Source organism: Capra hircus, chromosome 22 (assembly GCF_001704415.2).
Source record: "Capra hircus breed San Clemente chromosome 22, ASM170441v1, whole genome shotgun sequence".
In the NCBI taxonomy this organism is placed as follows: Eukaryota; Metazoa; Chordata; class Mammalia; order Artiodactyla; family Bovidae; genus Capra; species Capra hircus.
In genome coordinates this window covers 59,495,463-59,521,366 of record NC_030829.1, presented here as the reverse complement: position 1 = coordinate 59,521,366, position 25,904 = coordinate 59,495,463, and the positions used below count along the sequence as shown (strand labels likewise).

General features: G+C 48.0%; 1 protein-coding gene across 4 annotated transcripts in view; it reads left to right on the top strand.

Annotated features, from left to right (window-relative positions):
• The window catches only part of KBTBD12 (kelch repeat and BTB domain containing 12), a 56,849-nt gene that overhangs the window by 10,110 nt on the left and 20,835 nt on the right, over positions 1-25,904 (top strand). The window contains exons 2-5 of one of the 4 annotated variants that reach the window (XM_018038425.1): positions 2,531-3,710; positions 7,868-8,138; positions 14,094-14,244; positions 24,106-24,280. In XM_018038425.1, coding sequence (XP_017893914.1) covers positions 2,641-3,710; positions 7,868-8,138; positions 14,094-14,244; positions 24,106-24,119 — 1,506 coding nt within the window. In that variant the 5' untranslated portion in view covers positions 2,531-2,640 and the 3' untranslated portion in view covers positions 24,120-24,280. Of the gene's footprint in view, positions 1-1,415; positions 1,997-2,530; positions 3,711-7,867; positions 8,139-14,093; positions 14,245-20,548; positions 21,501-24,105; positions 24,281-25,904 lie in introns of those variants that run through there. The other 3 variants (XM_018038424.1, XM_013973727.2, XM_018038423.1) reach the window with 3 other exon arrangements.

Below are 25,904 nucleotides of genomic sequence, written 5' to 3'. Positions count from 1 at the left end.
CTGAAAGAGATGGGAATACCAGACCACCTGACCTGCCTCTTGAGAAACCTATATGCAGGTCAGGAAACAACAGTTAGAACTGGACATGGAACAGACTGATTCCAAATAGGGAAAGGAGTATGTCAAGGCTGTATATTGTCACCCTGCTTATTTAACTTCTATGCAGAGTACATCACGAGAAACGCTGGACTGGAAGAAACACAAGCTGGAATCAAGATTGCTGGGAGAAATATCAATAACCTCAGATATGCAGATGACACCACCCTTATGGCAGAAGGTGAAGAGGAACTAAAAAGCCTCTTGGTGAAAGTGAAAGAGGAGAGTGAAAAAGTTGGCTTAAAGCTCAACATTCAGAAAACGAAGATCATGGCATCTGGTCCCATCACTTCATGGCAAATAGATGGGGAAACAGTGGAAACAGTGTCAGGCTTTATTTTGGGGGGCGCCAAAATCACTGCAGATGGTGACTGCAGCCATGAAATCAAAAGACGCTTACTCCTTGGAAGGAAAGTTATGAACAACCTAGATAGCATATTCAAAAGCAGAGACATTGTTTTGCCAACAAAGGTCTGTGTAGTCAAGGCTATGGTTTTTCCAGTGGTCATGTATGGATGTGAGAGTTGGACTGTGAAGAAAGCTGAGCGCTGAAGAATTGATGCTTTTGAACTGTGGTGTTGGAAAAGACTCTTGAGAGTTCCTTGGACTGCAAGGAGATCCAACCAGTCCATTCTGAGGATCAGCCCTGGGACTTCTTTGGAAGGAATGATGCTAAGGCTGAAACTCCAGTACTTTGGCCACCTCATGTGAAGAGTTGACTCACTGGAAAAGACTCTGATGCTGGGAGGGATTGGGGGCAGGAGGAGAAGGGGACGACAGAGGATGAGATGGCTGGATGGCATCACTGACTCGATGGACGTGAGTCTGAGTGAATTCCAGGAGATGGTGATGGACAGGGAGGCCTGGAGTGCTGCGATTCATGGCGTCGCCAAGAGTCGGACACAGCTGAGCGACTGAACTGAACTGAACTGAACTGAACTGATAACCTTTACAGCTGACAGACTCTGCTTTCACGGTGTTGAAGTTAGCGCCACCGCTTGTTTCTCAGCTCGTCTGCTGATGTTTCTGCCATCGATGGTAATTCTTGCTGTGTACAACTTCGGCCACGTTACACGTGGACGAGGTGACAGAGGCTTGAGATCCACTCCTCCCATCCAGGGCTTCCGACTCTGGGAATGTCGTTCTTTAGAGCAAAGTGGCTAATTAGCTTCCGTTCCCCTGGGAAAGGGGAAGCTGAGACAAGCTTAAAGGAATTTTTAGTTAGACTTGAGCCTTTTCAGGCAGGAAGTAATTCCGCCGCTGCCTCTGCCTCTGGGAGGTAGAGAAGAGCCAAGGGAGGGTCAGAGGAAGGGGGGGAGTCCTGTGGGCTTTGTGAGTTTAGGACGATTTGGTTGTAAGTTTCAAGTGCTCTGAGTTCCCACATCGACAGACAGACGCTTGGCTGTGCTTTGCTTTCCCAAGCCCTGTTTCGAAGTATTTACTCCACAGCAAAGTCTGAGCAGAATTTTAGTGGACTGCTTTTCCAGCCAGGCTGCATGGCCCCTTGTGATTTTGCAGACCGGCCGTGATCGCATCTGGGTGCGTTCTGGGGGATGGCGCGTGTAACCTTGGGGGTGGTGGGGTTGCATCTCCACAGAGAGACTGTCTCCTGATGGCCCCGGTCCGCCACCTGAGGGTCAGCTGAATTTGGTAACAAGAAGTGGACACACAGAAGGTGCCCGTCTCGACTCCCTGCTGGTCCAGTGGTTGAGAGCCTGCCTGCCAGTGTGGGGGACACAGGCTGGATCCCCGGTCTGGGAAGATTCCACACGCCTCGGGGGGTAGGGGGGGACGAAACCTGCTCGGCCTAGAGTCTGTGCACCGCAGGAGACCCCTGCCCTGGGCAGCCTGCGCCCCGCAGCCGAGAGAGCCACCCAGCATCTGAGAGCCGGCGCCACAGGTAAACAAGTAAGATTAGCGTTTCTAAGGGTGTCCGTCTGTTCTCTCTCCGTTCACCTTGGCAGGAAGGTCTTCCCAGCCCTCCTAGAAAAATCTCTGCCATTAGTTAGAGAAATATTGTTCGTGGTTAATAATTTATTGGTTTTTCTTTTTCTTCTTTTTTCTTTTTTTACAACCAATGTCTCTTGTTGCTGTTTACTCACTAGGTCGTGTCTGACTCTTTGCGACCCTGTGGACTGTAGCCCGCCAGGCTCCTCTGTCTGTGGGATTTCCTGGGCAAGAATCCTGGAGCGGGTTGCCATTTCCTTCTCCAGGGGATCTTCCCGACCCAGGGACTGAACCCGAGCCTCCCGCTTGGCAGCTGGGTTCTTCACTGCTCGGCCACCGGGGAGGGCCCCTAGTGGTGGTCTTAATATAAAAAGTCTCTGCTTGGAATGCATGTTTACTTAAAAATACCTCTCAGAAGTAATGCTGCACGTTTAAATTTCAGAGAGTCTTTTTCTTAGAAGAAACCTGCCTCTTTCCTTCCCCTCAGGAGTGCTTTATGACATCTCTGTTGCTTGGTGAGTAATCAGACATGAAAACAGGCCCCGGAGAATCAAGCTACATCTAAAGAGGACCTTCTTAGGCACCGGAGAGGGCGCCATGGAGTGCAAGTCCGAGGGGAAAGAGAAATACCAGCACAGCTTGAACTTGCTGAACAGAATTAACAGCATGAAAGAGCTAGCGGAGATGATCGACGTTGTGATCATCGCGGAAGGGGAGGCGTTCCCCTGCCACAGACTGGTCCTGGCTGCCTTTAGTCCGTATTTCAAAGCCATGTTTACCTGCGGGCTGCTCGAGTGCACCCGGAGAGAGGTGGTGCTTCACGACATCACGGCGGAAAGCGTGGCGGTGATACTGCGTTACATGTACCACGCGGCCCTGGAGGTCAGCAACGCCAACGTGCAGACGGTGGCCGTGGCGGCCTACTTCATGCAGATGGAGGACGTCTTCCAGGCGTGTCAGAAGCACATGATGGCCCACATGGATGCCTCCAACTGTGTCGGCATCTATTATTTTGCAAAGCAGATTGGAGCTGAAGACTTAGCCGATCGATCGAGGAAATATTTGTACCAGCACTTTGCCGAGGTGAGCTTACATGAGGAGATCCTAGAAGTGGAGGTGCACCAGCTCCTGACGCTGATTCAGTCGGACGACCTGAACGTGTCCCGAGAGGAGAGCATTCTGGACCTCGTCCTGAGGTGGGTCAATCATTGCCCGGACCGACGCACAGAGCACCTCGTGGAGCTTTTGAAGCAGGTGAGGTTGCAGCTGGTCAGCCCTGCCTTCCTGAGACAAGCCCTGAGGAGGAACACGGCGCTCCTGTGCGATGCGAACTGCATCGACCTCATTCAGAACGCGTTCAAAGCCATCAAGACGCCCCAGCCGCATGCCCTGAACCTTCGTTACGGCATGGAGACCACCAGCCTCCTGCTGTGCGTCGGCACCAATGCTTCAGGGATCAGGTCGAGACACAGGAACTACGGGGACGCCAGCTTTTGCTATGACCCTGCATCACGGAAGACCTATTTCATCTCCTCTCCCAAGTACGGGGAGGGTTTGGGCACCGTGTGTGCTGGCGTCGTCATGGAAGACAACACTATCGTCGTGGCTGGGGAAGCCAGCGCCTCTAAACTCTCCAGACAGAGGAGCAAGAACGTTGAAATCTACAGGTTTGTACGCAGCGATGTGCTTGTAAGTTTGTTTCCATTATCTGGCTTTGACCCTGGCAGCAGAAGTCACGGCTGAGAGAACATGTTTTAAATCACATGTGTTCTGAATTACCCCGCGATCATGTATCTGACATCGAGGTAAAATTCATAATGAAAGCATCCACATTATTTTCCCTCTCCCTTTCATTGTTAAGAATCTGCCTGTGATGCGGGAGACCTGGGTTCAATCCCCAGGTTGGGAAGATCCCCTGGAGAAGGGAAAGGCTCCCCACTCCAGTATTCTGGCCTGGAGAATCCCATGGACTGTATGGTCCATGGGGTTGCCAAGAGTCGGACACGACAGAGCGACTTTCACTTCACTTTCATTAAGAAGGTATAGATGAGGCTGCATGAGTTAAGTGTGTATATGTTACAGTTGCTGTCTGTTTTCCTCCAGTTTCCACTATTTATCCATATGCTATAATCGCTTTGCTTTTGAAGAAAAGTTTCCTAACAGTGACTCCTTTTTGCTGACACTCTCTAGTTCACAATTCAGAGTAAGAAGTGATTTCTTGACCAAAATGTACTATGCATCCTGTCAGTTTTCATCTGTGCCCTTAATGAGTGGGTCTCTCCTAAACCTCTTGGAGAAGGAAACGGCAACCCACTCCAGTATTCTTGCCTGGAGAATCCCACGGGCAGAGGAGCCTGAGGGGCTACAGTTCATGGGGTCGGAAAGAGTCGGACACGACTGAGCCACTAACAGCCGCTTCCTAAACCTCTCATAGTGTAGAACGTTGGCAGGCAAAGAATGCTTCCACCTAGAACTGTAGGAGAGGAGTGTCTGCTTAGCAGTCGCGTCTGTCCAGGTCTTGTATGTGGAGACAGCAGGAACTCAGCCCTGAGACGGACCTGGGTGAATAAGAACTGCGCAGGTAGGCCCTGAAGCCCTCCTTACACACCAGCCCCTCGGGGCCCTTGAGCCAGACTTTCTCAGACGCTTCGCTCGGGAAGTGCTTCTCTACAGCAAAGTGGGGACAGAGAGAGAAGGAGAGGGCTCTCTTTAGCTGTTGCCTCCTCGCATCGCAGGGCCGCTTCAGGCTCCAGCGGGCGCCCCCACCCGCACACGCTGAAGGCACGTCGCTTCTGCCCAGCAGCGGGGGCGGGCATGGAAACCCCAGGCAGTGCCTGCCCCTCTGGTCTCTGCCCACGGCGACAGAGCGGGTGCGGGTTCGGACCCCAGGTCCCCGGGGGAAGGGGGCCTGGGTCTCCTGGGGGGAGTCTCTGGGCCCCTGACACTCGCTCCCTGTTGCTTTTCCCCTTGGAGCCTCAGGGGGAAAAGCCTTCAATGTTTCCCAGCAACAGGGTCTTTTCCAATGAGTCAGCTCTTCATCAGGTGGCCAAAGTATTTCAGCTTCAGCCTCAGCCTCAGTCCTTCAGCTGCATATTCAGGGTTGATTTCTTTTAGGATTGACTGGGCGGATCCCCTTGCAGTCCAGGGACTCCCGAGTCTTCTCTAATACCACAGTTCGAGAGCACTGATTCTTCGGTGCTGAGCTTTCTTTATGGTCCGACTCTTACACCCGCGCCTGCCTACTGGAGAAGCCGTGGCTCTGACTGGACAGCCCTTTGCCGTTGTGAGAAGCACTGCTTTGGGCTTGAATGAGGTTCCCCTGCTGTGCGCATAGTTAAGGTCTCACAGTACTTCCTGAGGGCCCCTCAGTGCCAGGCTTGCGATTTGTCGTTTCTGTTTAGTCGATCAGTGGTGCCCAAACCTGCAACCCCATGGACTGCAGCACGCCAGGCCTCCCTGTCCATCGCCAACTCCCGGAGCTTGCTCACACTCCTGTCCATTGAGTCGGTGATGCCATCCAACCATCCCATCCTACCTCATCCCCTTCTCCTCCCACCTTCAATCTCTCCCAGCATCAGGGTCTTTTCCAGTGGGTCAGTTCTTTGCATGAGGTGGCCAAAGTACTGGAGCTTCAGCATCAGTCCTTCCAATGAATATTCAGGACTGATTTTCTTCAGGATTGACTGGTTGGATTGCCTTGTAGTCCAAGGGACTCTCAAGAGTCTTCTCCAACACCACAGTTCAAAAGCATCAGTTCTTTGGTGCTCAGCCTTCTTTATGGTCCAACTCTCACATCCATACATGACTACTGGAAAAACCATAGCTTTGACTATATGGATCTTTGTTGGCAAAGTAACTGTATCTGCTTTTTAATATGCTGTCTAGGTTTGTCATAGCTTTTCTTCTAAGGAGCAAATGTCTTTTAATTTCATGGCTGCAGTCACTGTTCACAGTGATTTTGAGGCCAAGAAAATAAAGTCTCTCACGGTTTCCACTGTTTCTTCATCTACTTCCCATGAAGTGATGGGACCGGATGCCATGATCTTAATTTTCTGAATGTTGAGCTTTAAGCCAGCTTTTTCACTCTCCTCTTTCACTTTCATCAAGAGGCTGTTTAATTCCTCTTCACTTTCTGCCATAAGGGTGGTGTCATCTGCGTATCTGAGGTTATTGATATTTCTCCCGGCAATCTTGATTCCAGCTTGTGCTTCTTCCAGCCCAGCGTTTCTCATGATGTACTCTGCATAGAAGTTAAATAAGCAGGGTGACAATATACAGCCTTGACGTACTTCTTTCCCAATTTGGAACCAGTCTGTTGTTCCGTATCCAGTTCTAACTGCTGCTTCCTGACCTGCATACAGGCTTCTCAGGAGGCAAGTCAGGTGGTCTGGTGTTCCCACATCACCAAGGGAACATCTCTTGCAAAGACAGCCACAACAGAGGGCAGAGGCGGAGCGGACCCGGCAGAGGCCTGTGGTGGGCGCGAGCACCTCTGCCTGCGTTTCCGCGGCGTGCCCGCGCCGGCAGCTGCCCTTTGCCCAGACGCTCTCCAGCTTGCCTGCACCCTGTAGGTCACGGGTTTCCACGCAGATGCCCTTCTTCTCAACTTAACAGAGGGAGGGGACGGTGCACTGCAGTCGGTTCTTTCTGTTTTAAAAGCACGCCTCCCCATCCCCTTCGTCCCTCACACTTCGGTAGACAAGCAGCTGAGGACAGTCGTCTTTCGACCGACGGGCTCTGAAAGGACGCTGCTCGCTTCCCCATGGTCGTTGCCTTCTTTGTGACGCGTCTGAGACAGTGAGCTTCCACAGCTTCATCTGGGCGTTTCAGCTCCTCATCCTTCATGCAAAATGCTAAATCAATCACCAAGCCGCCCGGCAAACATGTATTCCCAACCTTCAAGGGATATATTTTTGTTCTTGGCCTCTTAAACCATGTCTCAGAAAAACAAAAACTCAGCTTTTGAAGATTTTTTTTTAAACGTGGACTGTTCTTAAGGTCTTTATTGAGTTTGGGACAACGTCGTTTCTGTTTTCTCTTTTGGGGTTATGTGTGTGGGGTCTTAGCTCCCCCACCAGGGGTGGAACCCCCACTCCCTGCGTTGGAAGGTGAAACCTTAACCACTGGGCCACCAGGGAGGTCCCCCAGACCCCCAAACCCATTTTCCATCTTATTGACAGGCTCACCGTCTGTTCCAGGAGCCCCCGCCTGTAGACGCGTGATCCTCCCTTCTCTAAAATCCCCTCCAGTTGAAAGCAGTGGTGAAAATATTGTCTGTGCTGCTAGGAACTCTGGTTTCCTGCCTAAAATCACTGAGAAGACAGCTCTCCTGAGGGTTGATAAATGCTGGCCTTCAGTTCGTGACCAGCCAGACAAACCTGAAGGAAAAGAGCAATCTTTGGGTCGGAAAGAACAATCTTCCAACTTCCCTGTCCAACCTGAAGTAAAACGTCATCCTGAGGAAGGATGTAAGGGTTGGTCTAGAACAGCTGGGGAAATGCCTGTAATAGGTTTAACTGTCAAATGTTTGATGCGCAAGAAGTGACCTCTACGTAGAGGCTGTACTCTGTATAGAACACACATAATTTTTTCACCTGTTTCCAAACAGAACCTTTCTTTTTCTTATTTGCCATATTTTTCCTGGGGTTTTCCAGGCACGACTTAGCGATCAAACACCACCGCGTGTCCCTGTCTTATATTGATGTTTCTTCCTCTCCAGTTAGAAGAACCAAATCATGTTGTTTTTGGAAAAGAAACTTGTGTTTCTTTGGCAGCTTGTTTTCACGTTGAATCTAATCCTGGTTCTCTCTCTGTTAATTCACAGGTACCACGATAGAGGAAACCAGTTTTGGGAGAAGTTATGCACGGCAGAATTTCGAGAGCTCTACGCTCTGGGCGCCGTCCGTAACGACCTCTATGTGATAGGAGGACAGATGAAAGTTAAAAACCAGTATCTTATCACAAACTGTGTTGACAAGTACTCTGTGGAACGGGACACCTGGAAAAGGGTGTCTCCGCTTCCTCTGCAGCTGGCGTGCCATGCGGTTGCCACAGTGGACAATAAACTCTACGTGATTGGAGGCTGGACCCCTCAGGTTAGGAGAGCTCCCGTGTGCAACGTGGCACGGCTGCGCCGAGCCTGGCCGCTCTGCTGAAAATCGTTGCAGTTGTTGAGTACTAAAAGAGGGTGGCTCCCGTTTTTGGTAACATGCTTTTTATTTTATAGAATATTAGACAGAAGATTTTAAAGTGTGAAAGCAGCTTTGCTGTTCAGTCACCAAGTCGTGTCCGACGCTTTGTGACCCTGTGGACCGTAGCCCACCAGGCTCCTCTGTCCATGGGATTTCCCAGGCGAGGACACTGGAGTGGGCTGCCATTCCCTCCTCCAGGGGGTCTTCCTGGATCAGGATTCAGATCGCATCTCCTGCATTAGCAGGCGGGTTCTTCGCCACTGAGCCGCTTGGGAAGCCTGATAAAGCAGTTTAGGGGAATGAATTTTATTTTATTTTTTTAGGGGAATGGCTTTTTTTTTTAATATAAATTTATTTTAATTGGAGGCTAATTACTTTACAATATTTATTGGGTTTGCCATACATTGACATGAATCCGCCATGGGTGTACATGTGTTCCCCATCCTGAAACTCCCTCCCACCTCCCTTCCCATCCCATCCCTCTGGGTCATCCCAGTGCACCAGCCCCGGAGCACCCTGTATCAGGCATGGAACCTGGTCTGGTGATTCATTTCACATATGATAATATATTTATTTGTACGCCATTCTCCCAAACCATCCCACCCTTGCCCTCTCCTACAGAGTCCAAAAGACTGTTGTATACATCTGTGTCTCTTTTGCTGTCTTGCATACAGGGTTATCGTTACCATCTTTCTAAATTCCATTTATATGTGTTAGTATACTGTATTGGTGTTTTTCTTTCTGGCTTACTTCACTCTGTGTATTAGGATCCAGCTTCATCCACCTCATTAGAACTGACTCAAATGTACCCTTTTAATGGCTGAGTAATATTCCATTGTGTATATGTACCAAAGCTTTCTTATCCATTCGTCTGCTGATGGACATCTAGGTTGCTTCCATGTCCTGGCTATTATAAACAGTGCTGCGATGAACATTGGGGTACACATGTGTCTCTTTCAATTCTGGTTTCCTCGGTGTGTATGCCCAGCAGTGGGACTGCTGGGTCATAAGGCAGTTCTATTTCCAGTTTTTTAAGGAATCTCCACACTGTTCTCCATAGTAGCTGTACTAGTTTGCATTCCCACCAAAAGTGTAAGAAGGTTCCTTTTTCTCCACACCCTCCCCAGCATTTATTGCTTGTAAACTTTTGGATTGCAGCCATTCTGACTGGTGTGAAATGGTACCTCATTGTGGTCTTGATTTGCATTTCTCTGATAATGAGTGATGTTGAGCATCTTTTCATGTGTTTGTTAGCCATCTGTATGTCTTCTTTGGAGAAATGTCTATTTAGTTCTTTGGCCCATTTTTTGATTGGTTTGTTCATTTTTCTGGAATTGAGCTTCAGGATTGCTTATATATTTTTGAGATTAATTCTTTGTCAGTTGTTTCATTTGCTATTATTTTCTCCATTCCAAAGGCTGTCTTTTCACCTTGCTTATAGTTTCCTTTGTTGTGCAAAAGCTTTTAATTTTAATTAGGTCCCATTTTTTTATTTTTGCTTTTATTTCCAATATTCTTGGAGGTGGGTCATAGAGGAGGGTCATAGAGGATCCTGCTGTGATTTATGTCAGAGAGTGTTTTGCCTATGTTTTTCTCTAGGAGTTTTATAGTTTCTGGTCTTACATTTATATCTTTAATCCATTTTGAGTTTATTTTTGTGTATGGTGTTAGAAAGTGTCCTAGTTTCATTCTTTTACAAGTGGTTGACCAGTTTTCCCAGCACCACTTGTTAAAGAGATTACCTTTTCTCCATTGTATATTCTTGCCTCCTTTGTTGAAAATAAGGTGTCCATAGGTGTATGGATTTATCTCTTGGCTTTCTATTTTGTTCCATTGATCTATATTTCTGTCTTTGTGCCAGTACCATACTGTCTTGATGACTGTGGCTTTGTAGTAGAGCCTGAAGTCAGATAGGATGATTGCTCCAGTTCCATTCTTCTTTCTCAAGATTGCTTTGGCTATTCGAGGTTTTTGTATTTCCATAGAAATTGTGAAATTATTTGTTCTAGTTCTGTGAAAAATACTGTTGGTAGCTTGATAGGGATGGCATTGAATCTATAGATTGCTTTGGGTAGTATACTCATTTTCACTATATTGATTCTTCTGACCCATGAACACAGTATATTTCTCCATCTATTTGTGTCCTCTTTGATTTCTTTCACCAATGTTTTATAGTTTTCTGTATATCAGTCTTTTGTTTCTTTAGGTAGATATATTCCTAAGTATTTTATTCTTTTCGTTGCAATGGTGAATGGAATTGTTTCCTTAATTTCTGTTTTCTCATTGTTTGTGTATAAGACTGCAAGGGATTTCTGTGTGTTAATTTTATATCCTGCAACTTTACTATATTCATTGATGAGCTCTAGTAATTTTCTGGTGGAGTCTTTAGGGTTTTCTATGTAAAGGATCAAGTCATCTGCAAACAATGAGAGTTTTACTTCTTCTTTTCCAATCTGGATTCCTTTTATTTCTTCTTCTGCTCTGATTGCTGTGGCCAAAACTTGCAGAACTATGTTGAATAGTAGTGGTGAAAGTGGGCACCCTTGTCTTGTTCCTGACTTTAGGGGAAATGCTTTCAGTTTTTCACCATTGAGGATAATGTTTGCTGTGGGTTTGTCATATATAGCTTTTATTATGTTGAGGTATGTTCCTTCTATTCCTGCTTTCTGGAGGGTTTTTATCATGAATGGATGTTGAATTTTGTCGAAGGCTTTCTCTGCATCTATTAAGATAATCATATGGTTTTTATTTTTCAATTACTCTGATTGATTCTCTTTCCTCTCCCTGATCTGTTGGCAACTGGAAACCAGTGGGCAAGGCAGACCATACTTGTAAACTCCAGGCTCCTGGGCACAGAGCAAAGTGGAGAAGCATGGAAAGGGAATCTGGAGGTGGAAACAGAGGATAGCTGGCACACCAACTTTACTGAAAATACTTCCAAAGTTTCTTTGTTAAGAAAATATTTGCTTTCATTTGGAGTACTTTTAAAAATCAGACTAGGTATCATCATAAATAAGTTGAAATTTTTAATCCTTTTTCCCCTGTGTATATTGAGATAGTTAAATGGTTTCCTCCTTTAATCTGGGAAAAGATTGCTCTAAATTGGTATGTTTCCTAATATGGAAACATCTTTGCATTTCACAGACACTATGCGATACCAATATATTATTTGTATGAAGTGAAGTGAAGTGAAGTCGCTCAGTCGTGTCTGACTCTTTTGCGACCCCGTGGACTGTAGCCCACCAGGCTTCTCCGTCCTTGGGATTCTCCAGGCAAGAATACTGGAGTGGGTTGCCATTTCCTTCTCCAAGGGGAATGGCTTTTAAAGTGCGTTATTCTAGACCTGACTCCACTCAGTATTTGTGCTGTGTCCCTCAAAACCCACCCATTCTTGCGGACGACGAAGGAGGCCTGTGCTGAGGGCTTCTGTGTGGGAAACATCTCAGCTGGAGGCAGAGAAGCGGGACCCCCAGCCCGGTTCTGTCTGCGCGTAACTCTTTGGTCTTTTTCATATAAAGCTTCTCACTCTAAGCGGGAAGTTGAAGTGCTTATCTGTGATTTCACAGCCATTTTCACAAGAGGGTGGTCCCTCTGTCTCTGCTGGGCGTCAGAGGGAGAGACAGAGGCCAGGCTGAAGCTCGGCGGCAGGGCTGCAGGACGGAGGAGCCTGCGGGCCGGGGCCACAGGGGCCGCTTCTCTGCGCTTTGCAGGCCCTGCCGGCGCCTGGGGCTGTCACAGGAGTCTCACGCAGCTGCCTTCTGCCCCGGCCGCCCAGTGTTTGTGGAAAGATCAGTCTCACTGCTCACTGTCCGTCCCCACGGCGTTGTCATCGTTGTTCAGTGGCTGAGTCGTGTCTGAGTCTTTGTGACGCCAAGGACTGCAGCACGCCAGGCTTCCCTGCCCTACACCGTCTCCCGGAGCTTGCTCAAACTCGTGTCCATCGAGTCGGTGATGCCGTCCAACCATCTCACCCTCTGCCTCCTTCTTCTCCTCCTGCCCTCAGTCTTTCCCAGCATCAGGGTCTTTCCCAATGAGTCGGCTCTTTGCATCGAGTGGCCAGAGGACTGGAGCTTCCCATGACGCATACTAGTTCTATTTTTGCCTATTTTTGCCTGTGTGAGTTCTCCGTTCTCCAGATTTGCTTCCTGATACATCAGCTGTCTGATGCATCTTTTTGCAATAATTTCATGAGTTTCCATTTTGCCTTTTAGGAGGTGTCATACTTGTTTATAAAATTTTAAACTTCACATTTGATACCTGTTGTAAACTCATGCTATGCATTGAAAAGTAACTTAGATTTAATCACAGGCAGTAGCTGAAACCTGACAGAGTTTTTGTAATTAAGCTTTTCCAGAGCTATTCATGACGTAGTTAATTTTGCATGAATATGCTCCAAAGAAAAGCTTTCCTCTGATTTTTTTAGCAGTAAAGTAGAGATTAAATACTTAAATTATAAGGAAAATTAAAACAATAAAGTCAGTATTTCCAAATTTATAATGTCTTTGAACATGTGACTATTTCCTGGATAATGAAAGCCTTTGCTAATCTGTGCAGAATACAGAGCATTACGTTGCAGGGAAGCCTGGGAGTGTGACTGCAGTAGTGATTATGACCCTGAGCCGAAACTCACTGCATGACCTTCATAAGCAAGGAAGCTGTGTCTGTGTTGGACACCGGCCCGAAAACAAAAGCGAAAGATACCGAGTCATCTTTAGCTTGACGTCTTAGAAGTTCCTAACACGTTGCAGACAGAAAATATTACTGTACCTGAAGTTTGTTACTATTGTTGCTGGAAATTTAGGAGCAGGGAAAGCCACATACATCTACGTGTATTTAGCTTGTAATGTTTCTACTCATGATATATGGATATACATTTATTATATATATACATTTATTATATGTATATATACATTTCTTATATAGTCATTTCTTATATATTTTTATTATATCTATATACATTTATATATACATTTATTATATATACATTTATATATACATTTCTTATATATATTTATTACATATATTTATATACATTTATTATATATTTTTATATACATTTATTTTATCTAGATAATAAATGGGCTTCCCTGGTGGCTCAGTGGTAAAGAATCCACCTGCCAATGCTGATCCCTGATCCAGGAAGATCCCCTGGAGGAGGGAATGGCAACCCACTGCGGTATTCTTGCCTGGAGAATCCCACAGGCAGAGGAGCCTGGTGGGCTACAGTAGCCCATGGGGTCGCAAAGAACTGGACACGACTCAGCGACTGAACAGCAAATGTGAAATAAATACATAAAAATAACTGCAAATACTTTCTATCAATCCATGTGCCTTTAACATTAAATTCAAACCACTCCTATACTATGGTATAAAAATACTGTCATTCCTAAAACACTCAATTGGTTTTTAGCTTTGCTCTATTTCGATTATAAAAATGTTATAAATGCTTTATAAATTATTAAAGTTAGTTTCTCACAAGTATTATTTAACCAACCACTATGAAGCTTGGTAAAATGAAACTACACTTTAAATAGTGTTCAGTAAACCTTGGCTTGATTTTTAAGGCTTTGCAATGCTTCATTAAAAAAAAAAAAACACACACGTGGTATTGTCTCCCTGCTAAAATCACAGGTTCTTTGCTAAAACCAACACCTTAGCGCCATTAGCACAGAATATAGATCCCTCCACTATTGACAGTGTCCTTACAATCCCAAGCCTTGGGATTTGGTGTGTCTGTGAATATAAGTCACTGCATTAACCTCTATTTATCTTGGCTGTCTGCTTTGATTAATTGCACTCATGTGCTCACAACGATCTCTAAATGGGCTGTTATTATATTGGCTGTCATATTTCATATAGATGGATCTTCCTGACGAAGAACCTGATCGATTGAGCAACAAGCTGTTGAGATACGACCCCAGCCAAGACCAATGGACGGAGCGGGCGCCCATGAAGTACTCCAAGTACCGGTTCAGCACAGCTGTGGTCAACAGTGAGATTTATGTTTTGGGTAAGGAGAAGCTAAATGGCTCCTTTCATTTTTCTCAGCCGTTTGCCTCCATGAAAATGAAACATTCTTCCTTCTCACATCCCAGTCCAACTACACACACCACTAGCCTCCAGTGTTCTTTCATTTTCTAGAGGACAGTCAGATAAGATTACATGGAAGTCCACTGACATGTTGAAGGCAAAGTTACTTTTATCGAATTTTTCAGTCATCTGGAATCCAAGATCAGCAGTGATACATCATTGTATACCCACCAGCTAAAATGCTGTGAAAAGGCAGTAAGCCTTTGGCCACCTACGTGGATCCAAACATAGGCTTTAATAACCAACGGTTCTCTGCACTAATTAAAGAAACAGGTCATGCCAGTCCTCTTCACTTGCCTCACTCACCAGAATTCCACTAAGGTGGCATCAAATGACGTTCTATCTGAATGCATTTGTCCCTTATCTCTGGAATAAGCGTGTGTGGTCTTGCGCTGGCCAATAGGGGTTGGTGAGAGGCTGGTTCCTTCCCACTGAGGTGGGTCTGCGTGACTCCAGAGCATCCTTGGTGCCTCCCTGTCCTTCCCAGTCCTTGCCTAAGCTGCTTACTTTCTCCTAACGTCACCCTCTGCCAGCCTGCCTTCCCCTCCCATGAGCATGGGCAGACAGGGGCTGAGACAGGCTGAGCGCACTGGTGAAATGATGCCGATTCTTAATTTCAACCCCTTCTGCAATGCTGGCCAACTGGCAAAAATAATGGGTAACAGAAATGGCCAAAAAAAAGAAGAAAGAAAGAAATATGGGCTGAAAGCAAACCAAGTCTTTGAGTAGCTTCTTTTTTTTTTTTTTTAAAGCTAAATGGAAGCCATTATCTCTTGGCTGCGTGCACAGCATGAAGCAGAATAATTAACGCGCTGCGACGTTAATAGTTGTGTGATTTTAAGAACAAGAACATTGCGCCACATGCTGTATGACCGCCTCAGTTAGGAGACTCGCTTGAGGTCATAATTAAGTTTTTCCCCTGGGTAGACGTTTGTTGCTTTTGTTATAACCATGCGCAGAGCCATCGCCCAGTAGAGATAACATCTATGCTAGGATCAGTCTCCTGGGATTGATGTATATGGAACTCGAGGAGCACAGGGCCGATCTACTGATTGTATTAAAGTTGGAGGCAGTCGAAAGTGGGATAGAAGTGATTGTCGATGGAAGCGCAGTGAGATTCCCAGCCCCTCCCCAATGTGAAAACAAAACCGGGCTAAATGTGAGCTAAAACCAACAGTGTCATTTCTGTAAATTGTATGGAAAGGACCAGATGGTCAATACAGAAATCAGATTGATCATATTCTTTGCAGCTAAAGATGGAGAAGTCTCAGCAAAAACGAGACCTGGAGCTGACTGTGGCTCAGATCATGAACTCCTTATTGCAAAATTCAGACTTAAATTGAAGAAAGTAGGGAAAACCACCAGGCAAATCAAGTAGGACCTAAATCACATCCCTTACGATTATACAGTGACAGTGATGAATAGATTCTAGGGTTAGATCTGATAGAGTGCCTGGAGAACCATGGATAGAGGTTCCTAATGTTGTACAGGAGGCGGTGACCAAAACTATCTGAAAGAAAAAGAAATGCAAGAAGGCAAAATGGTTATCTGAGCAGTTTTTATAAACAGCTGAGGAAAGAAGAGAAGCAAAAGGCAGAGGAGAAACGGAAAGATATACCCAACTGAGTGCAGAGTTCCAGAGAAGAGCAAGGAGAGATAAGAAAGCTTCCTCAGCGATCGGTGCAAAGAAACAGAGGAAAATAACAGAATGGGAAAGACTAGAGACCTCTTCAAGAAAACTAGAGATACCAAGGGAACGTTTCACGCAAGATGGGCTCGATAAAGGACAGAAATGGCAAGGACCCAAAGAAGCAGACACGATTAAGAAAAGATGCCAAGAATACACAGAAGAACTGTACAAAAAGGGTCTTCATGCCCCGGATAACCACGATGGTGTGGTCACTCACCTAGGGCCAGACGTCCTGGAGTGTGAAATCAACTGGGCCTTAGGAAGCATCACTACGAACAAAGCTAGTGGAGGTGATGGAATTCCATCTGAGCTGCTTCAAATCCTGAAAGAAGATGCCGTTAAAGTGCTGCACTCAGTATGCCAGCAAATGTGGAAAACTCGGACTGGAAAAGGGCAGTTTTCATTCCAAACCCAAAGAAAAGCAATGCCAAAGAGTGTTCAAACTGCCGCACAATTGCGCTCATTTCACATGCTAGCAAGGTAATCCTCAACATCCCTCAAGCTAGGCTTCAACAGTATGTGAAGCAAGAACTTTCAGATGTACAAACAGGATTTTGAAAAGGCAGAGGAACCAGAGATCAAATTGCCAACATCCATTGGATCATAGAAAAAGCAAGAGAGCTCCAGAAAAACATCTACTTCTGCTTCATTGACTATGCTAAAGCTTTTGACCATGTGGATCACAACGAACTGTGGAAAATTCATAAGAGATGGAAATACCAGACCACCTGACCTGCCTCTTGAGAAACCTGTATGCAACAGTTAGGAAAAAAGCGACAGTTAGAACCAGACATGGAACAACAGGCTCGTTCAAAATTGGGAACAGAGTACGTCTTCTGTATATTGTCACCCTGCTTATTTAACTTCTCTGCAGAGCACATCATGTGAAATGCCAGGCCAGATGAATCACAAGCCGGAATCAAGATTGCTGGGAGAAATATCAACAGTCTCAGATATGCAGATGACACCACTCTGATGGCAGAAAGAGAAGAGGAACTAAAGAGCCTTTTGATGAAGGTGAAAGAGGAGAGTGAAAAAGCTGGCTTAAAACTCAACATTTAAAAAACGTGAGATCATGGCATCCAGTCCCATCACTTCATAGCAAACAGATGAGGGGAAAAAACAGAAGCAGTGACAGATTTTATTTTCCTGGGCTCCAAAATCACTGCAGACAGTGACTGCAGCCATGAAATTAAAAGACGTTTGCTCCTGGGAAGAAAAGCTATGACAAACCTAGACAGCGTATAACAAAGCAGAGATATCACCTTGCCAACAAAGGTCCATCTAGTCAAAGCTATGGTTTTTCCAGTAATCATGTATGGACGTGAGAGTTGGACCATAAAGAAGGCTGAGCACCAAAGAATTGATGCTTTCGAACTGTGGTGCTGAAGAAGACTCTTGAGAGTCCCTTGGACAACAAGGAGATCCAGCCAGGCAATCCTAAAGGAAATCAATCCTGAATATTCCGTGGAAGGATGGATGCTGAAGCTCCAATCCTTTGGCCACCTGATGTGAAGAACTGACTCATTGGAAAAGACCCTGATGCTGGGAAAGATTGAAGGTGGGCAGAGAAGGGGGCGACAGAGGATGAGATGGTTGGATGGCATCACCTACTCAATGGACATGAGTTTGTATAAGCTCCAGGAGATAGTGAAGGACAGGGAAGCCGGATGTGCTGTGGTCCATGGTGTCGCAAAAAGTCAGACATGACTTAGCAACTGGACACACACTCTTAGTTCAAGGCTTGTCCATGGACCAGATGCTTCTGGGGGTCATCTGAAGAAGCTCAGTTTAAGATCCGTAATGGGTGTGTGTCCAGTTCTGTTTACTTTCTGAAGCTCTGAAAATGTTCATCCCACGTTAGGTCTAAACCAGCAATCTTCCATTCCAGGGTCTTTTCTCTGAGGCTCGTTTTCAGTTAGAGCCCATTTGCGAAAGGAACTGCCGTCTGTTCTTCAGCCACTAAGTCGTGTCTGACTCTTTGCAGTTGCACGGACTGTCTTTCGCCAGACTCCCCTGCCCATGGTATCAACCCAGCAAGAATATTGGAGCGGGTTGCCATTTCCTTCTCTAGGGGATCTTCCTGACCCAAGGACCGAACCCGGGTCTCTTGCGTTGGCAGGCAGATTCTTTGCCGCTGGGCCACCAGGGTATAGTACAAAAAAAGAGGATGAGGTTTTCTGTGCCTTAACTCTTGGGTGCATCCAAGAAAGCAGAAAGCTTCCTAGAGTTTGTGTTCAGAGTCGCCTACTGATTCACCGTTGTGGGCGTTTGCATTTTGAATGTTTGTATTGTTGTCACTCGTCCAGCACCACTTAGCTGAGCACATGGACAAGGTCTTTGTCTGGAAAAGCGTCATCGTCTTACTTACAGGATAGACTGCCTTTAAGTGGGCGGGCAGTCCAGCTTTGCAGTCTGAGTTTGCAGTAATGCAGAAACATTTCCTGGCGTTGGAAACTGAGGCAGTCTGGATAGTTATGTTTTCCGGATAGTTGATGCCAGCGTCTTTACCATTTTACTCGTTTGCTGTGTTGGGTCTTAGTTGGGCTCTCTCGTCAAGGTGTGTGGACTCTCCAGCGGCGGCCCTCGGGCTCAGCAGTTACAACCCATGGACTTAGCTGTCCCATGACGGGTGGGACTCTAGTTCCTCGACCAGGGATTGAACCGGCATTCCCCTGCAGTGCCTGCTGGATTCTTTGTTTGTTTTTCAGAGTTTTCAAACTTATTTTCCTTCATGTGTGATTCCGTGGTATTTATGTAAGTTTTCCGTTTCATTTTTCAGATAACATTTATGCAAAACTTGGTAAGATTCTCTGAGAAATCTTGGTTCCTTTGTGGTGGTTTCTGCCCTCCATCAACACGAATCACTCCCGGGTACACGCGTGTCCACTGGAGCACCAGGGACGTCCCAATGCCAGCACCTTTGAGTGTCAATTTTTGGCCAACATTTCTAACTAGAAAAAGCATTTTTTAAGTTATCATGTTCTTCCCTATCTCGTGAGAAATTGCTTGGAGGGAAAGTAATAATTACTGAAGAATTACTGAATGCTAGGTGCTGTTTCCATGCACAGCCTCAGTTTCCACAGTCGCCTAGAAGGGAAGGCCTTTCTTTCCTTTTATTACCGGAACAGTGTGATTAAATCCGGATTCAGACCCAAATCTGTCCCATTTCAACGCTAAAATAACTTTTTAAAGTGATCGGTCATCATGAGCCCCCAAATCACGCTCCCCGCGTGTGCGAGCCGCCCCCGGGCACGAAGGACGGCGGCTGCCGCGTCTGGATGGCCCTTCCTTCCCCTTTCACTGCTGCTACGCTCTCTTCACTTCCCACCGCTGTCACGCCCGTCCATACAAGGCTGTGCAAACGGCTCGCCTGCACTGCCCCTGCCGGCCGCGGTGCAGAGCACAGACCGCACGGGTGCGCTCCCTGGGGCCGGTAGGCCAGGCGCTTTTAGCACAGGCTCCAGGCTTTGCAGGGGAAAGTTCCGACGCCCATCACGGCCCCGCTGCTGCCTCTGTTCCGGCTTTGCACCCGTGTTCTGGGCGTGCAGTCTGGCCTCTGTTACATGAGGTGGACCGCTACACAGCTGACTACCGCAGGGAGAGAGGCAGTCAGCAGGGGCAGTCTGGGCTGTGCGATGAACGGCCTCACCGCCACCGTATTATGATTTTATAAGTCTTCCGAGTTAATCCCATCTGTACAAAGACTCCCCAAGAGTCTTCTTGGCTGAAACAAAGTTCCTTCTGCAGACAGACCCTACCCTGTAAGTTATGAACACCCTATGATTTCCCTGGTGGCTCAGAGAGCAAAGCGTCTGCCTGCAATGCAGGAGACCCGGGTTCGGTCCTTGGGTCTGGAAGATCCCCTGGAGAAGGGAATGGCAGCCCACTCCAGTATCCCTGCCTGGAGAATCCCATGGACAGAGGAGGCTGGTGGGCAGCAGTCCGTGGGGTCGCAAAGAGTCAACGACTGAGCGGCTTCACTTCATGACTTCCAGCAAGTGGGTTCACTTCTCCGAGTCTGTTTTCTTCGTTCGTAAACCGAGGCGCTTAAGAGAGATGAACACTGGGCCGTGTGTTCCGGTGCAGAGATGGCATCACCACGGGACGTAAGTGGGCGGAGGGCAGGCTCCCGCGGCCGTCCGCCGGGCAAGGCTTCTCGCTTCCCATGCAGGCGGCGGGAACTAACATCCAAGAGCCTCACAGCGCAACCAAAACAAACCCAGCAAAGCAACAAGAGAGGTGTGTGTGCCAGCGCCGGTCGCTCCGTCGGGTCTGACTCTGCGACCCCGTGGACTGCAGCCCGCCCGGCTCCCCTCTCCACGGGGCTCTGCAGGCGGAACGCTGGAGCGGGTCGCCATTCCCCTCTCCAGGGCACCTTCCCGACCCAGGGACGGGGCCCGGGTCTCCTGCACCGCAGGCGGATTCCTGCCTCTCTGAGCCACCAATTTAAAATCGCGTTTTAGGGAAAGTGGCAGGGGTGTCCTTACACTGTAGTGTCCTAACACGGCCCCGGGTTCTTTCCTACCTTCAGAAGCCTGCGGTGTTCCAGCTCCTGCCCGGCAGGTCTCTGCGCTGGCCTCGCAGCCTGGAGCGGGGGTCCTGGTGCTGGGACCGCCTTCCCCAGGCCTTTGGAGTCAAAGGACCCCGTCTTTCTACTCTCCTCGCTCCTCCCCTCGCGGACACGCGCGCGCTCCCCTCCTCCCCTCGCAGACACGCGCCCTCCTCCCTCCTCCCCTCGCAGACTCGCGCCCTCCTCCCTCCTCCCCTCGCAGACTCGCGCCCTCCTCCCTCCTCCCCTCGCGGACACGCGCAGTGGCCCGGCGTCCATTCACACAGCCTGCCCCTGCGTGGGGGGAATACTAGCCAGGACGCCTTCCTCCTGTAGGAACTAAAGCTGCGCACATCAGACAGCTGGGTGCTCTCCCTGGCTAATGCTGCCCCTGGAGGTTTGATTCGCATTGTAAAGATTTAAGTTAAAATCTGCACTAAATGTTTATTGTGAAAATGCCTGTATTGGAAGACCGCATCATCACAGACGCCATGAGTAATTTGAATTTATGTGAAAAGGACGCCAGAAGTTACGACTAGCAAAGAGTGCATTAGTAAGCTACTGGGTGGTTGTTCCCGGAAAACTATACATTTCCTTCTTAACATACAAATACAGGCACTGTCCTGGTGGTCCAGTGGCTAAGACTCTGCACCTCCAATGCAGGCGGTCTGGGTTCGATCCCTACTCCAGGAACTAGATTCTGTATGCTGCAACTAAGACCTGACATAGCCAAATAAATAAATAAATGTTTAAAAATAAAATAAAAATTCAGGAAAGCATCTGTCTAGGTCGTTGCTAAAGTGATTCCACTGTTCATGCATTTACACGTGTATTTTAGCGGCTTCCCCGCATGGTAACTGGCTCTTCTGGTGGGTGACTTTCTGGAACACTTAAATAGTCTCCATGGAGCCTTATGAGTAAAGTGCGTGCACGCTCAGTCGCGTCCGACTCTTCGCAACCCCAGGGATGGTAGCTTCCTGGCTCCTCTGTCCACGGGATTCTCCAGGCAAGAATATTGAGTGGGTTGCCTTTTCCTCCTCCAGGAAATCTTCCCAACCCAGGGATCAAACCCAAATCTCCCACATTGCGGGCAGATTCTTTACCACTGAGCCAATGATGCCCTTGTTAAAATCTCCAGGTATTTGAAATGAGCTGATTTCCACGCTGACTTTTTCCTGAGAGCTCCCTCGGGCAGCTCGTTCTCAGAAAGAGCAGGGAAGAGGCGCTGTGTCTTAACAGAACCCTTTGAAATCCTCTGAGAGGAGACTCCTGGAAGGGTGCTGCTTGAGGCCATGCATTTTAAGGTGCTTTTTTTTTTTTTTAAGAAAACTCTTTTGTCATTTGTACTGTGAGAATTCATTATGAGACACTTAAGCTACTTTAATCCAAAATATGCCTTAATCCTCTAAAAAAGGTGTGAGTGTGCACTGTCATTTCAGAAGCAAGCATACTGTACTCAGAAATGTAACTGTGATCCTCTAAAAAAGTTGTCAGCCCAGTAATTTTAGTTAAGATCCTATTGCTAGGAGAAAATGTTATTAATTCCTGTTTTCAAGGCTTTCAATCCTGCTTTTGTGAAGAATAGGAAAGAAATTACGTGAAGACTCTTTTGTAAAGTTTTTTTTTTTTTTTTTAATGTGAACCACTTTTAAACTCTTTGCTGAATGTGATACAATACTGCCTCTGTTTCATGTTCTGATTTTTTGGCTGCGAGGCATGTCGGATCTTAGCCCCCATTACTGCTCAGTTGCTGTGTCCAACCTCGTGACCCCGTGGACTGCAGCACACCAGGCTTCCCTGTCCATCACTATCTCCCTGAGCTCGGTCAGATTCATGTCCTTTGAGCTGGTGATGCCATCCAACCATCTCATCCTCTGTCGTCCCCTTCTCCTCCTGCCCTCAATCTTCCCCAGCATCAGGGTCTTTTCCAGTGAGTCAGCTCTTCGCATCAGGTGGCCAAAGTACTGGAGCTTCAGCTTCAGTCTTTCCAGTGAATATTCAGCGTTTGGGATGGACTGGTTGGATCTCCTTGCAGTCCAAGGGACTCTCAAGAGTCTTCTCCAACACCACAGTTCAAAAGCATCAGTTCTTCAGTGCTCAGCTTTCTTTATGGTCCAACTGTCATGTCCATACATGACCACTGGGAAAACCACAGCTTTGACGAGACGGACCTTTGTCAGCAGAATAATGTCTCAGCTTTTTAATATGCTGTCTAGGTTGGTCATGGCTTTCCTTCCAAGGAGAAAGCGTCTTTTAATTTCATGGCTGCAGTCACCATCTGCGGTGATTTTGGAGCCCAAGAAAGTAAAATCTGTCACTGTTTCCACTGTTTACCCTTATACTTCCATGAAGTGATGGGACCAGATGCCATGATCTTAGCTCCCCGACCAGGGGTCAAACCTGCGGCCCCTGCATTGGAAGTCTTGACCCCTGGACTGCCAGAGGAGTCCTCTGCACCCTCTTTTTAGTAAAGTTTTGAGAAAGACAATGCCTTCTGGGCTCCAGCTCATTGAATCCAGCTCCTGGTGCTCTGCTATAAAATGCTCATAGAATGTGACACCGAGGGCTCTCTCTCTGAAAGCGGTTTCTGTGAGACAAAATTCAGATTTCATAGCATCAGTTACACCTTTGAGTGCAGCATGCTCGCTTCTGCAATGACAGGGCACTTATAAATATACCTGGGGTTTTCCTCAAGTGTTTTTAAAAAGCCAAAGCGGATGCCGAAGTTCCTTTAACTTGATGGGTCTGGCGAAGTCAAATATAGAAAGTGAGCCACAAGGTCTATTTGTGGAAATGCTGAGACCTGTCCTGGGCCGGCCCCGGCAGCCACGTCCCTGCCCGCCCCACTGTGGGCCCTGGGGGTCACCCCCGAACAAGCCTTCCTTCTGCGGCTGGGTTTCCTCTCTTCCCTCTGCTTTTAAGCCTCCGCGTCTAGACCAGTGCACCCTTCAGGGTCCGGCAGGACGCCACCCCCCGAGGTGGTTTGTGTGAATCAGGGGCGCGGCTCTCAGCAGGATTCTGGCCAGGCTCCCCGCACACCCAGGGGCAGAGAGCTGCCCCGCTCGTCTGGCTGTGTCTGTTCTGACCTCCGGCCTGGCTGCTCCACGTGACCAGCGCTCACCCAGACATCAGTTGGTGGAACTGACCTTTCTCTCCTGCTACTCCACCAGGGCAAAAAACCTCAAACAGCATCAGAGTTCCAGGCGTTGTAGGGGATTTTGCAAACCCCAGATTTTTCACTTCCCTGTCCAGGGAGCCAGGTAATACCAAGTCTCCCCACATGGCCCCAGGGGTCGTTTTCACTGGGTGATGGCGCCCCTTGATGGGGCTAGTTACACAGAAGCTTCCAGCTGCTGCAGTGAACTCGTGTCTGTGAGCAGTCCAGAGGTGAATTACATTCCGAGAGGACCAAGCTTCATCATTGTTCTGATTTTGCCTTTTTATGTCTTTTGATAAAATTTGAGGCAGTATTTTTTTTAATGTTTTGCAAAGTAAGCTTAAAATTTTTTTAACTTTATTTTTACTTTATTTTGCTGCAGCAAGCGGCACGTGAAATCTTCGTTTCTGCACCAGGGCCGACCCTGCTGTGCCGCCTGTATTGGGAGCACAGAGTCTTAACCGCCGGGGAAGTCCCCTTGAAGCAGTTTTTTAAAAATAGAAACATGTCTCACATCACCCAGGCTGTTCAATAAAACGGCAGATTCCTGGCCCTGACCTGTGGCGAATTCTGGGCTGGTAGGTCTGAAGTGGGGCCTGGGGTCTGGTCTGTGGGAAGCGCTGGGCGGCTCTGGTAAGAATGCCCGCAGGGATGCAGGTGGCAAAGTTCAGATGCTGGGTGAGGAAGGGAAGACGGGACGCCGCGTTCAAGGAGGGTGTTTTTATATGCTCACAACACTGACCAAGCCCCTGGTGCATGAGCCGCCCCGGCTGGTGTTTAGGAGAGACCAGAGGTGAAGGGACAGGGACCCCCCGGCAGAGCAGTGTCCCAGGAACGCAGGTCCGGCACTGCTCGGAGCTCCCCGTGTCTGCACGTCCTCAGGGCGGGCTCTGGGTGTGCTCTGACCTCCTCCCGGGAGTCTTCTGGGCCTAGAGATAGCTTCTTAGGCTCACGATGGTCAAGGAAAGAAGGTGCCGTTTCAACGGCCGAAGCAGTTCAGCGGGGAGTCCCCGCGCCCCCTTTATTCTGGGAGCAGACTTGAGTTCAGAGACACGACAGCTGAAGTGGCTTCGAACCAGAGAGAAGGCTCGCCGTGTTTTCGCCGTCAGTACCTGTGAGACGTCCTTCCAGGGAAGCCTGTGAAGGGTTTTCGCCTTGATGACCTGGGCCCCTCACTGGGGGACCCAGAATCACGGGCTCCCAGAGGCCAGGGTCTGCCCGGGGTGCTCACGGGCGTGCCGCGGTCCACGTGACCGCAGAGTCCACGTGACCGCAGAGTCCACGTGACCGCAGAGTCCACGTGACTGAGTGACTGAGCTGAACACGTCACAACGTGGCTCACTTTCATCTCTGATATCCTGCAGGCCCAGAGTCGGCAGCCGCACGCTTCAGTGTGGCGGTTAGTGGGAACTTGTGCTCTGTTGGACCGATACATAATTGTAATGCTGTTTTGTGATGGTTTCTTATTTGCCTTCAATTTCCCAAGACTGCGTTTTATGCACAAAAAAACACAAAACACAGAAATAAACAAAAGCCTTAAACTTGTTCTCTAGCACCTAGGAGAGACAGGAAGTAAATATCCAAAATATACATACAGATTGCTTAAAAATAGCTGGAGGGCTTCCCTCGTGGCCCAGAGGTGAAGCGTCTGCCTGCCCGTGCAGGAGACACAGCTCTGATCCCCGGTCTGGGAAGACCCCACAGGCCTCGGAGCCGCTGAGCCCGTGGGCCACAGCTGCTGAAGCTCACACACCCTGGAGCCCGCGCTCCGCAACGAGAGAAATCGCAACGGAGAAAAGCCTGCCCCGCAACTAAGACCAGCACAGCCGAAAATAAACACGTAAGATTATATACACATAAGACTAGCTAGAAGTTCACAGCGATTTTGACACCGAAAGCAGAGACTGTCAGAAGGTGCTACGGTGTGAAAGCCCCGGATGGACAGGGATGAGACCGTTACCAAGAACAGACGGGAGACGTCTGGCGGATGCCGTCTGGGTCTCTGACTTGTTTGTGTTTGCAGAGGAGCGTAAGGATGCAGCCAAAACCTTGGGCAAATACTTTCTATGCTTTGCTCTCATGAGAAGAGGTAAGTTGCTCAAAGCCGCACCGAAAGCAAGGATTCATCCAGCAAAGCAAATCCAGGTGTGTTTTCACGCAGCCTGGTGTACAGAACCGTCT